Source organism: Accipiter gentilis, chromosome 29, assembly GCF_929443795.1.
Source record: "Accipiter gentilis chromosome 29, bAccGen1.1, whole genome shotgun sequence".
NCBI classification, from domain to species: domain Eukaryota; kingdom Metazoa; phylum Chordata; class Aves; order Accipitriformes; family Accipitridae; genus Astur; species Astur gentilis.
Window position 1 is genome coordinate 12204937 of NC_064908.1, and position 14040 is coordinate 12218976.

Consider the following 14040-nt stretch of genomic DNA (forward strand, 5'->3'; position numbering starts at 1 on the left):
TTTTCTGTAAGGTGTGACTGTCATGCACAGATACTGCTTCTGTTTAAATTTTGGTGCTATATTCCAGATTCTGAATTTGTACTGTTTATTTGGTGTTCTGTAGAGGTACATCTGATGTGCAACCCTGTAGTTAGAAAAACTCCCTTGTGCACCATACCGTGTCTCAGCAGCCAGTATCAGTTAGTAGGAACAATTATTTATTCCTAAACTAGATCACACCAACACTAATAACTGAATTCTTGAAGCTGAGTCTCCTGTCACTGATAGAGCTTACCTGTGCTCAGCATGGATCCAGCATCCAGCAAGATACAGTGCAAGACTCATGTCTTTTCCATAATGTTTGGATAGCCCCTGACATCAATAGCTTGGGTTTATGTTTTAACCTCCTGCTGTCAAGGTGTCCAGCAGCCATGGTGCTGGAGTATTATTTGATGATAGCATCTGTTAAGGGAAACGGAGGCTTTGCTGAGTGCTGGAGCAACCCAGCCTGGAGTGCAAATGTGGTGGTGCTGCTGCTGTGTGTATGTGTTATGAAGACATGGAAATAGGCTATATCATCCCTTCTCCTGTGGCCATCACACCGCAAATTCCTGGAAGCACAGGCATCTTCAAGTCATCAACTGTCTACAGAATATATATACACTTTTTTAATGGTGCAGATATTCTGATAAGCAACAAAGGCAGAAATCACAGCCATGGGGAGTAAAATGACTGGGAATGAGAACACAGACTGTCACTTCACCTGAGCGCTCCGAGAATCCCAGAATGTGCTACTCTAAATTTGTAGCAAAGGCATTTTTTTCCATCAGCAGTGCTCCCTGTTTAAATAAACTCCACGGTCTAGAAAAGGGGTTTTGTGCCCACTTGGGAAGTGTCCAGTTTCTCAGCTCTGGGACTGCTTTTTCCATTCTGAATGCAACCATATATCAAAGGGAGACAGGTCTGAACTTCTGTTGAAACCATTAGGGTGTTTTTGCAAAAAGGGAATCCAGGTCCTTTGATGTGTGCTAGAAAAATTCCCCTTCCTTTTATAAACCCAGATCAATGGTCGGCAGTGCAAATCTCCTGTGAGTATACCAGCCCTGAATAAAATATTCCCTGGAGGCAGAGGAGTGCTGCTGTACGGCTTGGTCAGATTCCTCACCGGTATCTTCCCCTTCTCATGTTTGGGTTTCTCACATTTCTTTCTCTTCTGTCCCTCTATTCTGGTATGGAGGGAAGACTCCTACTTTCAGATTCTTCACTTCTAGTTTTTAAGAATTTTTTCTTTGTAATTAAAAAGTGGATATGTTGTTTATTCTGTTCTCTTTGCCAGCATCTGTTTGTCCTTTGGTCACCCAGTAAATTCTTCAGCTTAGCTTTGGACGAGTGGCTCCTTTACCTCACCCCCTTTTTTCTTCTCTCTCCCTAGCATTTCAGGATTTCAATCTGCTGCATTGTTTGGATTATTCCTCAAATCCATAGAGGTGTAGCTTCTGTGCAGCTATGACTGTAGAATGACATTAGGGAAGTCAGGGCATAGGAACTGACTCTGTGTTCAACCTCTCAAGTACCAGGTGAACGTATGGGCAGGATGCTCTTGGGTCTGTCCATTGCAAACTCCTCTGGGAAAAAGTCTGTCTCTCAGGCATGCATGTCCCCGGTGCCAGGGCAGCAAGGCCCTGAGTTCAAGTGGAGCCTCGGGGCACTCTCACAGTAGAAGCCGTAACAGCAGCTGTCAGTATCTGAACACAATGTTGACATGGCCCAGGCCACTTCCCTTGGTACCCTGGTCCAAGGGTGACTGACACCACTTGGGAGAGCCTCGGATGGGAGTCCCAAATGGGTTCATGTCAGGTTGACTTTTCCTTCAAAGCCAAGAGTGAGTTCGACTACTCAGAAGTACATGGGGATCCCCTTGGAGTGGCAGTGTCACTGCAAAGGTGACAAGGACCGGGGATAGCTGTCAGCTCCAAACAGCTCAGATTTGCGTGGTCCTTTCTGATCTCAGGGCAGAGCAGCAGGCTTCCCGGCTTGTCTTGGGAGGTGATGCAGAGTTCAGATTCTTTGTAGTGCTCTTTGGTGCACTTTGGTGTCTCACCACAGAGGTGACAGAAATACCTCCTGGTTCTCTGACACTGTTTCTTGTGGGACCTTGGTGGGTTTAGTAGCTGCTGTCCAAATGATGATGGTAGTGATCAGGCCCAGTTTTGCTTAACTTCTGAGCCAAAATAATGGCTGTTATTAGGCTTGAAATGGTTTTGATCTCTCCCTTGCTGGCTGGGGTGGCTGTAGGCATGTGTCTTTTTCCAGATGGAGTCCAGCATCACCATGACTTGCACAGATGGGAAGTGGAACAAGCAGGTGACCTGCGAGCCCGTGGACTGCGGTGTCCCAGACCAGTACCACGTCTACCCAGCCACCTTCAACTGCAGCGAGGGCACCACCTTTGGCAAGAAATGCTCCTTCACTTGCCGACCTCCTGCTCTTCTGAAAGGTATCGGAGGGTGTCTGCGCAGTGACCTGAGGATAGCTGCACAGCTAACACAGACTGTTCCTAGTAATATATGTTACTGTTGCTGTTGTTTTAGAATTATTCGTGATATTTTAAGTATGAAGAATTATGAGACTCTATGGGAAGGTTTATTTATATTAGAAGTTAAGTTCCTTTGCATCTCTCTATTACCTTCCTTTGACCTTTCCTTGATCACGGCTGGCCAGGCAGTAATGACTGAATATTGCTTCCATACAACCAAAACATGGAAAAGTCATGGGGATAAATCAAACTGAATTCTCTCATCTTCTTTCCCATGCCTTCTCTGTTTTCTGTGTCTCTCTCCCTTCTATGCCCCCTCATGTATTAGGAAAGGCAGGAGAAGACTGAAAAGTCCCATGTCCCGTTGGCACAGTTCCCCATCACTGTTTTTCCTAATCCACCCATCACGTCTTTCCACACTCATCTTGCTCTACCTCTGACCTTTCTCTTCTCTTCTTGTTTAGGACTCTCTACGATTTTATTTTTTTTTCTTAAAAATAACACACTCTGCTGCCTTCTGTCCTTTTTTCCCCCCATCTTCTGTGCTGCTTTTCTGCTACCATCCCCATCATCTTCTCAGCACCATCAACTCTCCTGCTCACTGGCACATAACCCTTTTTGATCTGGTCCTCAGGAAACAAGAAAAGATATCATTGTTAATTTGAAGGAACATTAGAGCCCAATTAACTTGTCATCTTGCAGTGGAGTAATCTTCACTGCTGTTGTCAACTCAGGTACAAATGCTGTATACTCTTTTTTTGTACATGTGGTATCACCTTTTCTGCTAGAATTCATTGCAAACCCCAGAAAAGGCATGGGAAGTATTCTTCATTTCAGTGAAAGGATACGTTGATTCCTTCATATATCACCAAATTGCTTAATTCTTTTAACTCCAGCTTAGGAGGGTAACCACAAGCAGCTAACACACAGTGAAAGTTAACACGGCTCAAAGGGGAGATATTTATCAGAATTGCCTTTTTCTTTTCATACACTCAGAGGGTCATCTTCAACAAGAGGTGTTTTTTCACTGAAAATGCCTGGAATTTTTTTTGAGGGGGCAGTGAAAATAATGATATTCAACGTGACCAACAAGAGCTTCAGCTGGAGACTCTGGCGGGGGTAGCTGGAGGGATGATGACCAACCCCCAGGTCAGGGGGCGCAGCTGTCGTGTGTAGCATCACTTTTGTCCAGAAACTCTGTGAGCTGTGAGGTAAAGGCACCATTTGGTGTTCAGCTATCAGTGATGACTAATAGATGTTTCCACCAAGCTTCTGGAGAATGGCATTCGAATGACTCATGCCTAATTCAATCACTGACCACTGACGTCATGACAGCCACTGTTGGTAATGTCACAGCTTATCACTTTGCAGTGGCAAGTATGATATCACCGTGGCTGGTCTGCAGAGCTGCTGCATGAGTCAGAGCAGAGGAGCACACTGGTGCTCTAGAAAAGAGCTCTCTTCTGCACAAAATACCTCTGCAATCATCTGCAGTTGGGGAGGGGAGAGAGAAAGCCGGGGCTGATTTAATGCAGCTTCTCTTATCTTCATGGGTAGGGCAGGAGGGCTCCTCCACATACCTTCCTGAGCCCTCCAGAGCCTTTTGTTTTCTTCTTCTTTGAATTCCAGCCTCATGCCCCGGCTCTCTTCCTTCCCTCTCAGAGAGATGGCATTGCTCTGGGGTTAGCAGTTTGTCAGTATTATTTTGGATAAGTCTGAAGTTGGCTTACTGTTGAAAATATGCCTTGTGGGTTGAGAAGAGTTCCTGCAGCAATGCTTGGGGATTTCAATAGAGTATTAGGGATTTTTGAAGGGTTAGTGGCTCATAGCTGTGCTTTGTTTCTTAGGAAAAGCTTATTCCTTTTCAACATACAGTATAAAATAACAAAGAATGTAAAATACACTGAGACTAGGCTACTTTTAGCTTAACCTTCTGAAGTCAAGTAGGTCATAGCAGAGACAAATAGATCTATTGTACCTTTTACCTTTGAGGTGCTGGCCAAGAAAGCTTCCTAAGGAAAATGAGTCTCTAATGAGTATTATGAATCGTATTTATCACAGTAGTCCCCAAGGACTGAGAGTCCCCAGCTGAGAATGGCTCCTCATTGTGCTGGAGTAGTGACTCTAATACTAACAGATGCTGCTCCAAAAGGCTCAAAATTGAAATAAAAAGGACAGATTCAGGGAAGAGATATAACACAGAAGCAGAATGAAGAATGTAATGGCACCAAACCCTCTGTTAATGCCATGACTTTGGAGAGGAGGGGGTTGAGGTATGAAGCAAGCTTCCTTTCAGAGAAGAACAAAACAAGGAAAAGAAATACAAAAGATTACAAAGCCAGTGTGGTTTCCCCTATGCTATAGCATTTCCTGAAATAAGCACTGTCTGGCTGTCATGTGAAAACAGTCCTTAATGATTTAATGCCATCATCTGGGAAGAGAAAATGCATAGGGCATACACAGTTGAATTTGTCAAACCAACTGAGGTGGCTTTTGATATATTACGGGTGTAACAACATTTTGAAAAAAATAGTCCTGCTGAACATTGTTAACTTTGCTCACTGTTCTTCTCAGGAAACAACAGCAACTTGACCTGCATGGAGGATGGGCTGTGGTCCTTTCCAGAGGCCCTGTGTGAGCTGATGTGTCGAGCACCCTCCATCGTCCCTAATGCAGATCTCCAGACTACTCGTTGCCGAGAAGATAAGCACAAAGTGGGCTCGTTTTGCAAGTACAAGTGCAAACCAGGTTACCATGTCCCTGGATCCTCCAGAAAAGCGAGAAAGTACGTGAAAGAGTAATGCCCTGCAGTCAGCATGATTCAGAAAGCCAGGAGTTAAACTGCTTTTGGGAAAGGGATGGGCTGCTTATAACAGACTGTATGCGCTGTAGGGAATATCACTGAGCAAGTCCTTCATGCAGATAGTTGTGCAGTTTCAAGGGGATTTAGGCACCTAGCTCACTTAGGCTTCTTTGAAAATCCTAACCAGTGCTCAAAATTCAGATCTTACCTTAGAAATACCCCTTTGATATGCAGCCTGGGGAGTCCCCTTTGAAACTCAGCAGGAAAGGGTTAGTGCTATCGTATGCTTCTGACTCTGCACAAACCCACTTCAAACCAACCACAGCCCACAAGCCTGGGAAGCAGAGTTTTTGGGAGACGTGTCCAAGGCCAAAAGAGGAGTTTAGGCTGGGCAGCTCAATGTTGGCTTTGCAAATAAACGTTATTTTTGCTCAGAGACCTCATGACGCAGATTCACGACTTGTTCCCCAAGTGTTAAAAGCTCAAGCACACCCATCCCCTGCAACCTGCTAGCAGAGCTTAGAGGCTTTAGAGGCTCTTCGCTGACTCAGCCACTCACTAAATGGTCTTGTTTTTTCTGCACAACAAGGCGAGCCTTTAAGATCCAGTGCACGCAAGACGGCACGTGGCTGCCAGGCGCTTGTGTACCCGTTACCTGCGACCCTCCACCTTCCAAGTTTCACGGGCTCTACCAGTGCTCCAACGGCTTCCAGTTCAACAGCGAGTGCCGGATCAAGTGCGAAGATGATGACAATCAGTCGGTGAGTCTCTCTTATCCAAATTAGCTCACCCATACAAGCGTGGGTTTATCGTATGTTCCCTAAGAACCCATTATTATATGTCTGTGTGCCATATGATGATTTAACTTTATAGAGTTTACAACTATTCAGGTGAACTGTCTCTAAACTTTCATGTTTTTCTGACTGTGAAGGTGTCATTTGGCATCAGGGGTCAGATCCTCATTGGCATAAATCAGCATGTTGCCTTTGACTTGCTACTGGTACGAGAAGGTCTGTCCCTTAGTGTCTTGTTTGAAATGCTTAGTTTTCCTCTCCAGAGGTAATTATATTTTGTGAGATAAGTAACTTCTCCTAGAAGTGCTGCTGCTGCTTAATATGCTTGGGAAGAGCAAGTGGGGATGTAGAAGCTGCTGCTACTACAAGCACTGCAGAGAGCAGGGAGTGCTCTGTCAAAGGCCTTTTAATATCATTCCAGATTCTGAGGACATATTAAAAAGGGATCAACACTGCCCTGGAGCCAGTGATCTGAAAGACACCTCTGATACCTGCTTCAAATGTTAAAAGCCAATTGCTGCCCCCAGTTCCTGCCAGGTTGGCCTGCCCTCTTCATGGGGACAGCAGGCAGAGCCCTGGAGTTTTGCATCAGGGCACCTGGAAAAGGTTTTCTTTTATAAGACTTACGTCAGGTTATAAGCCTTGTAAAATGAGAAGTTGCATGCATGGGTGCAGTTTGGGTGGGAGCTCTGGGATACAGGGTCTGTGGCTTTGTGCATCTACCACTTGCTCAGACCGGTCAGTGTGAGTACCATTGCTGCCAGTGCAGGGAAAGTGTGGCCACCAGAGTAATGACAACTGGTATAACAGGTTGGTGTTTGCTTTTAAATGAGCTGGACGTGAAGAGGAGCAAGCAGTGGAGTCAGGGTTACAGCAATAATGAAGTGAGCTCTGGAAAGCGAGAGATAGAGCTATGTCTCTGTTCACTGCAAGGAAGAGTGTAGTGACTGTTCAGCTGCGAAAGCACCTTAAGCAAAGGAGCAGATAACATCTTGAGAAAGGGATTTGCAGAGAAAGGTATTTCCAGATATTCCAGAAAATAGACTACAGAAAAAGAGGGAGGACTCCTGGCACAAGCCAGAACCACTTGAGAGGTGTTAATTATTTAAGGATTAAACCCCACTAAGTCTCTCTCAGCTATATAAGGTGATAATGCACATTGCATCCAAGCAAGAAACCCAGCAGGGATTTTCACAAGAGATTTTGCAGGTCAGGGAACGATGGGCAGTATGTTACTATAGCAATGGATATCCTGGGATCTCTGAGTATGTTGCAGAAACTACACAATAGTATCCTCAAGCACAGCCAGCTCCAGGAACATAAATCAGGTTTCATGGCTCACCTTTAAAAATCATGCTTGAACCCTGGCATACAAATTGCAATAGAAGTGCACCACACTTGCTAAAACAGCAAATTGTGCTCAATTATCACTTAGCGATCTCTTCCTGAATTTGTCACCACGCTGAAAGATCATTACTCAGCTGTACATATGGCATCTCTTAATCACCAGGATTGTAATGGTCATTTAAGCAGGTACCTCCCCTGGCACCCAGAGCAAGGGTCTTCCATTTCTGAATATTGTGCACAAATCATATGAACAGTCAGATCTAAATTAATCAGTCTCTGCCAAACTGGCCCTTAGGTGAGAGTCACCAAGCTGGATCACACCCTGAGTCCATCTGGTCCATTATCCTTTCATATGATTTTCTTATTACTTCTGGCAATGGCCAGATGTCTAGAGAAGGGGAAGCAGGTCCCACGCAGTAGCCTGCCGATAAGACCACTCTGCATCTTACTAAACATTATGTTCATCAACAAAGCTGAGAAAAAAAGGCATTAGGATATTAAGGACAAGAGTAATACTGGAGGCTGCGCAATCTTCCACGCCGGTACCAGGGGCTTGTGCAGATCCCTGTGCAGCAATGGATATGGGTCGTGGGGAAGAGCTCCTAGGAAAAGTTCAGCAGCCCCGCTGGGATCCCAGTATAGGCAGCACACTAAAGGATCCCCAAAGATATCCAGTGCAATCTCCAAGAGCAGTGTGGGTATATTGCAGGCAACATGCCTGGCATGTAAAATGGGTGAGGAGAAGCAGAGATCCTGCATAGTTCTCCCACCCAGCAAGGCCCTCGTGGGAGGTTTGGAGCCCAGCCACACCAGATATCCTCCTGTTGAATATCCCACATTACCCCATGGCAGTTAGGCTCACAGATCCTGTGGAACAGCTTGCGCAGAAATCCCCAATGCCACGAGGATAGATCTGACAAAAGATTGCCTATGCACTCCTTTGTTGTTTCTAAAGGGCATGATATTTCCCCTCGGACTTTGGTATTCATTCTTCAGTATCATACAGAGAATCTTTTCTATAAGAGAAATGTCATATTCTATTCCTTGCCCATTCCACACCAGAGGATTTTTTTCTCCTTTCCACCTGCCTCTGTGCGTGTCTGTCTCAGCCTCTTCACTTGCTGTCACTCAAGGCAGCCAAGCTCTAAAGAGCACGTTCTGCCCTGCTAAGCGTCCCTGTTCGTGTCCCGCTTTCCTTCCTCCTTTAGATGGTCATTGGGGATTCTTTCTTTTTCGAGACAAAGATGGTGCAACTAGTTAGAAAATGGGAAGAGGGAAAAGGTTGTCCACGTTCAACACAAACCTCTAAACAACAAGAAAGAAGGCAAATGGGGTGAATGCACCTTTATTGCAACTGGAGTGGGTCTGTTTTAAGGTGTAGACCTTGCAGGGGCCTTGTAAAGACATTGCATTGCCCAGAAGAGGCATACGTGTGTTTGTATGCAGTGCAGGTTTCCTTTTTTTTATTCTTTGGAAGAAAACTCCTCTTGCTCCCCAGGGCTGGCAGTCCAAACTGGGGGCTCTTCCAGCTCCAGCAGAACTTCGGTCCCAGCTCATCTCTGCCGGCTTCTCACTTCTCAGCCTGTCCTCACTGTTGGTTTTGTGACTATTCTCGTTGTCTCCTTCTCTCATTCCCAGGGCCGTGGAAGCAACGTGATTCACTGCCGGAAGGATGGCACCTGGAGCGGCTCCTTTCATCTCTGCAGGGAAATGCAGGGCCAGTGTGCGCTGCCCACACAGCTCAACAGCCACCTGAAGCTGCAGTGCGCCGGCGGCTACGGCATAGGTTTGTAAGCATCAACCCTGGCTGTCTGCCACGGGGGGATGCAGCTCAGGCGGGAGTGGGGAGCAGTGGGACAGGAGACAAGGAAGAGATTGGGAATGAGAGGGAGGAAGGAACGAGCCTGCAGTCCTTGAAGTCACCTTCTCCTGTGGACCTGTTTGCCTGAGTGAGAGGCTGCTATGGGAGGCTTTTCAGGGAACTGCTTTTAGGAAACATGAAGCTTTGAGAAGCCAGGCATCATGTAACATGCTCTGATTGCCTGCTTCTTGCAGTGCTTCCAGTTTTATCTTGTCCTTTCTTGGCCAGCTGGTTTTAATGGGCAGCCAGCACGCCAGATGATGCCAGAGACACATCCAGTCCTCAAAATACAGGGAGAGATTGTACCTGCATTTGCTCTTACACTTTTGTAATGTTCCCCTCCTTCAACCACACGCACACACACATGCCCCAGAGGCTGAAAGGCAGGAAGCTGGCCAAGAAGCACAGCACCAGGATAATTCAGGTCTCTCCAGAAAGAATATGAGACCAGCTGAGCATGCCCTTTGGTATGACAGTTGTTTAGGACCTGTTGTAAGGGTATGTTTTCCCCCTTCCTTCTGGGGTGCCTGGTCACTGCAAGGGGTGATGACTGCCTGCGCTCAGCTTTGCTTTGTGTCACCCAGGCAGAGGGAGGGATAGATGACACACTGAATTGTACACACTATATTGTATTTTCAGCCCCCGTTTCTGAGGTCTCCCTGCTGTAAGGGCTGCAACAGGAGCTGCGCTGGCTGCAGCCTGCACAGACTCGCAAGGCCCCTTCCTGCAGCCCCACTCCCAGCCCCTGCCAGCCCCCTCCTCCCTCTGCCTGTCCCTTTGAACTTGGGAGAAATTTCCTCGTTTTGCGGCTCCCTCATTATATCGCAGCCATGCAAGGGACCACGAGCCTCCTTGTGTTCCCTCCCTGGGGAGGAGAACACGACCTGGATGAGATCACCACTCTGTAATGATGCCAATTACAGATCATATATCAAAACAATTCCAACCCGCTCCTTTCCGTAAGCATAAATAGCGTGGCAGAGCGCGGGAGAGCGAGTGGCGAGCAGGCTGTGGCGACTCTTAATGTGGTGAGGCGTTTTACCCTTGAGACGAGGTTACCTCTCAGGGCCGGCCAGGTTTTTGCAAGGAGAGAAACACCAGTGCCTGGTTTGGAGGGCAGCATCTCGGTGCTGGAAGCAGGAGGACCTGCAGCTGCCCACGCAGAGGGCGCCTGCCAGCCCACGGTCCTCTCCCAGCCCTGCCGGGGTGGCTGTCAGCAGGTGCCGATCCCAGATGCCAGGTCTGGTGGGCCTGATCCTGGGATGGGACCATGCAGCCCTCATGGAGGTGAGGGACTCATGGGCCAGATCCTCCACGAGAGCGTGGTTCTCACTGGAGAGGGAGGAAGAGCTCGGCGAGGGCACAGCGGCCGTTGGCTCTTATCCTCAGCAGATGGAGACATACCACACACTTTGCTATTCTCGCCCAGCACCACCTTTCGGGATCAGGTTGTTGGGGTTTTCTTCTCTTTGTGTTTTTGGAAGCCTGATCGATGTCCTTCCAAGAAGGTGCTCTCCTGCCACTCACTCGCAATGGGCCTGGTGTCAAGGGGCCTCATCCAGCAGGACCCTGGAGCCACTACCACGTGCGCTGGGAAAGCAAAACAAGCCTCAAGTGCTCCCAGTCTTGCTGGCTCAACAGCCCAGGTCTGCTCTGCTCCCGCTGACTCCTCCATGTGGGAGTACATGAGAAGGCAGAAGCAGGTGGGGAAAATAATAGCATCCAGTCATGGTCACTATGAATCCCACACACCTTTGGTAATTCCTCAGACACCTAATCTGCCCTTCCAGGCTGAGGTGTGTGTTGAGCCAAAGGTTCAGCTCTCCAAACCAGTGCGGAGATTAATTCCTCCCCCAGCGCTGATTGGAGTGCAGAAATCCTAATGACATGTTTGCAGCAGCTGTGCCATTCAAGAGTGATTTTCCAGGGGGGAAATGGTAATGGTCCAACACACTAGGGCTTACGGTTGTGTCACCACAGGGCTCTGGGATATTGCTGCAGAGTATCGCAGCATGTTTTAATAAAGAAAGGACAGGATTCCCACTGGGCATGACAGTTAATCAGAGAAAAAGCAGGTTTATGTGTGAACAAAGCCATCATTACCTCTCTGCGTACTTCTTATCGACTGTGGGACTTAGGTGATAGCTCGTCTGCAATATCATTAGGCTTGGTCACCCTCCGAAAGATTATTATTGAAGGTCTGTAAATTTGACAGATCAAACGGTAGGTTTTTGTCATGTCATAGGTGAGATGAGTTTGACAGCCTCTGCTTAATCAGTCCCGTTGCTTGAAAGAGCAGTTGAAATGGAAAAACCTTCACATTTTCTTGATGACCTGAAAGCACAAAACCTGACCTCCTTCTTGGAGTTAATAGCCAGAGAAATACCTAGATATGCAGCTCATACAAAAAGGCCCTGGAATATCTGCCACCCCCACGATCTCCTGCTGAGATGCAGGGTTGTACTCAGCATTTCATGTGTGGCTAGAAGATATGTGATAGTTATGGTTGACTGCTAATTGCAATTTAGGAAAAACGAGCCCTAATCCTGTCCTTCAGCTGGAAGGATGCTGAAAGGGTCAAAAGCTGCTTGCTTTATCCTTTAGCTTTATCCTCTCTGTGTTTCATGCAGGCACGGAGTGTACCACCTCATGTCTGGATCACAGTCACGAGCCCATCCTCCTGCGCGTGAACGAGACTGTGCAAGACATCCAGCACTGGATGAACCCTCAAAGAGTGAAGGTCAGTGCCTGATGATTTCAGTATATCCCTTATTGCGTGTTTATGTGCAGTGAGCGAACAGCGTTATGCATGCTTCATTCAATGAGGGGAATACATGGGGAATTCTGCCCTTTAGAAAAGAATTCCCGATTTTTGTTGTGTCTTTGCGTGTTGTTCTGGTAACGTGGTGGCTTTCTCCAAGTTGCTTTCTCTCTGTGATTTCCCAGCAAAAGTCAGTTCAAGGTAAAGGCTTGTCAAAATCAGTGTGCTCAGATCCACCCAGCACCAGTACAGTGGGGCTGATTTCTAAACATGATTCATTACACAGGAAGATGTGATGGACAGTGAGAGAAAGGGCACTGGCCAGATTTTATTTTCTTCCTCCTTTTCAGTGTTTTGCATTCTTTGGGTGGCAGGGCTGGATTTTTCTGCACTGTTTTGGATGACAAAAGAAGCTGATACAGAGGGTATTTCATTTCCCGAACCAGCAGAGCTGGCTGAGTCCTCCCCCCACCCCTTCGCCCGCATGCGAGAGATGCCTGCTCAGCACAGCCCCTTCCAGAGGTCACCACTTCTTCCTCCTGCCTGCTGCAAACGCACAGGCAGCATTAACCGCTCACGGCACTCCGTCCTGTGCGCCCTCCAGCGCGTGCCGGCATTGGTCTGCCCTGCTGGGGACGTGCACACCCACGTACAGCGCCTTGCACACACGCTCGCCCCTGCACACGCCTGCCAATAGTGCCGTGCCAGCAAATAGCTGCTTGGTTTCATGCACACACTTGGATACCAGCGGGAGACACAGCCATCTACCTCTTTCTGAAAACCCTCACGCCATCTACAGAAACGTGCCCTCCTGCCTAGAAGCGCGTGTAACCAGGCGCTTGTGCCTACGCAGTATTTCTGCAGGTGTAGACGTTTATCTGGACACGCTCAAGTGCGTGTCGGAAGACGCTGGCACATCACATGTCACCAGGGTGCCGGTTGCTGGTGGTGCTTTTACATACTTGGCCCTGGCTTTGCAGGAGTCTGTTTTACACACTTGAACTCCATTTAGGAGGAGAACAAGCAGCCAACACAGCTCCAGCATGTCCTGAGCAGCTTTGACAGTCTATTTGCTTCTCTACATGCCTAAATATGTACCCAGGGTTTGGGATTTTTGAAATCTGGCCTTGGCTGTGGATAGCAAGGCGCTCCAAAAATCTCCGCCACTTTATACTTCCCTATTTCACACAGAGCAATAGAATAAATCCTGGGAAGGGGTGGGGAACCTAAGTCCAGAGAATACGACAAGCTCATAGTGTCCTTCCCAGCTTCCCATTCACTCCAGACGCCAAGATTATATTACTGCCTAAGCCTAGGCTTTGCCAAGTTTCTGGCACGAAACATAAAGAAAACCCCTCTCTCTGTATTAGGGGCAATTTCTCACTGTCCCTTTCCTGAGTGCTAGACTTTAAAGTGGTTTTGTAATTCATGGTGAAATAAAGTGACAGCTTCCCTCCCGTTCTCTGCCGTGCTCCTTCGTTTATTGATGCGGGTACGCAGAGGGAGCTGTAACGAGTTTTATACCTGCAGGTCTCAGGAGGGCTCATTAGGCAGCAGGGAAAACATAGAGTAGTAAAGGGGGAGATGAGGGGAGTGAGGGATGGAGGAGAAATCATGGTTTCCAAGAGTACAGTGGTAAATAAGACCTTTTTTGCCCTGATGGTGAGGATCTTGCAAGAGCTTTAGGCTGTGAGCAGATACAAGTTGGACCCCACAAACACTTTGTAACTAGAGGGTGAGGTTCAGGCTTGAAAACTTGTGTTGGGAGATTGAAGGGAGCCTTTAGGAGATGAGTGGGATGATGCTGAGACATGCTGGAGGGGATTTTTTTGGTAGCTGTAAAACATCCATCTTACTCAACTCTCCAGATAAGGGGATGTCACCCACAGGGAGCAGTGCCTCGTGGGGTGCCGCTGGGGGAAATGCTGCTGCTGGTGGGACCAGGGAGACCCTGGAGAG

The 14040-nt window shown here is 47.6% G+C and overlaps 1 protein-coding gene across 1 annotated transcript in view; it reads left to right on the forward strand.

Annotated features, from left to right (window-relative positions):
• The window catches only part of PAPPA (pappalysin 1), a 180803-nt gene that overhangs the window by 142810 nt on the left and 23953 nt on the right, over positions 1-14040 (forward strand). Inside the window, exons 15-19 of the mRNA XM_049832511.1 lie at positions 2293-2476; positions 5090-5300; positions 5908-6079; positions 9098-9245; positions 11951-12060. Coding sequence (XP_049688468.1) covers positions 2293-2476; positions 5090-5300; positions 5908-6079; positions 9098-9245; positions 11951-12060 — 825 coding nt within the window. The remainder of the gene's footprint in view (positions 1-2292; positions 2477-5089; positions 5301-5907; positions 6080-9097; positions 9246-11950; positions 12061-14040) is intronic.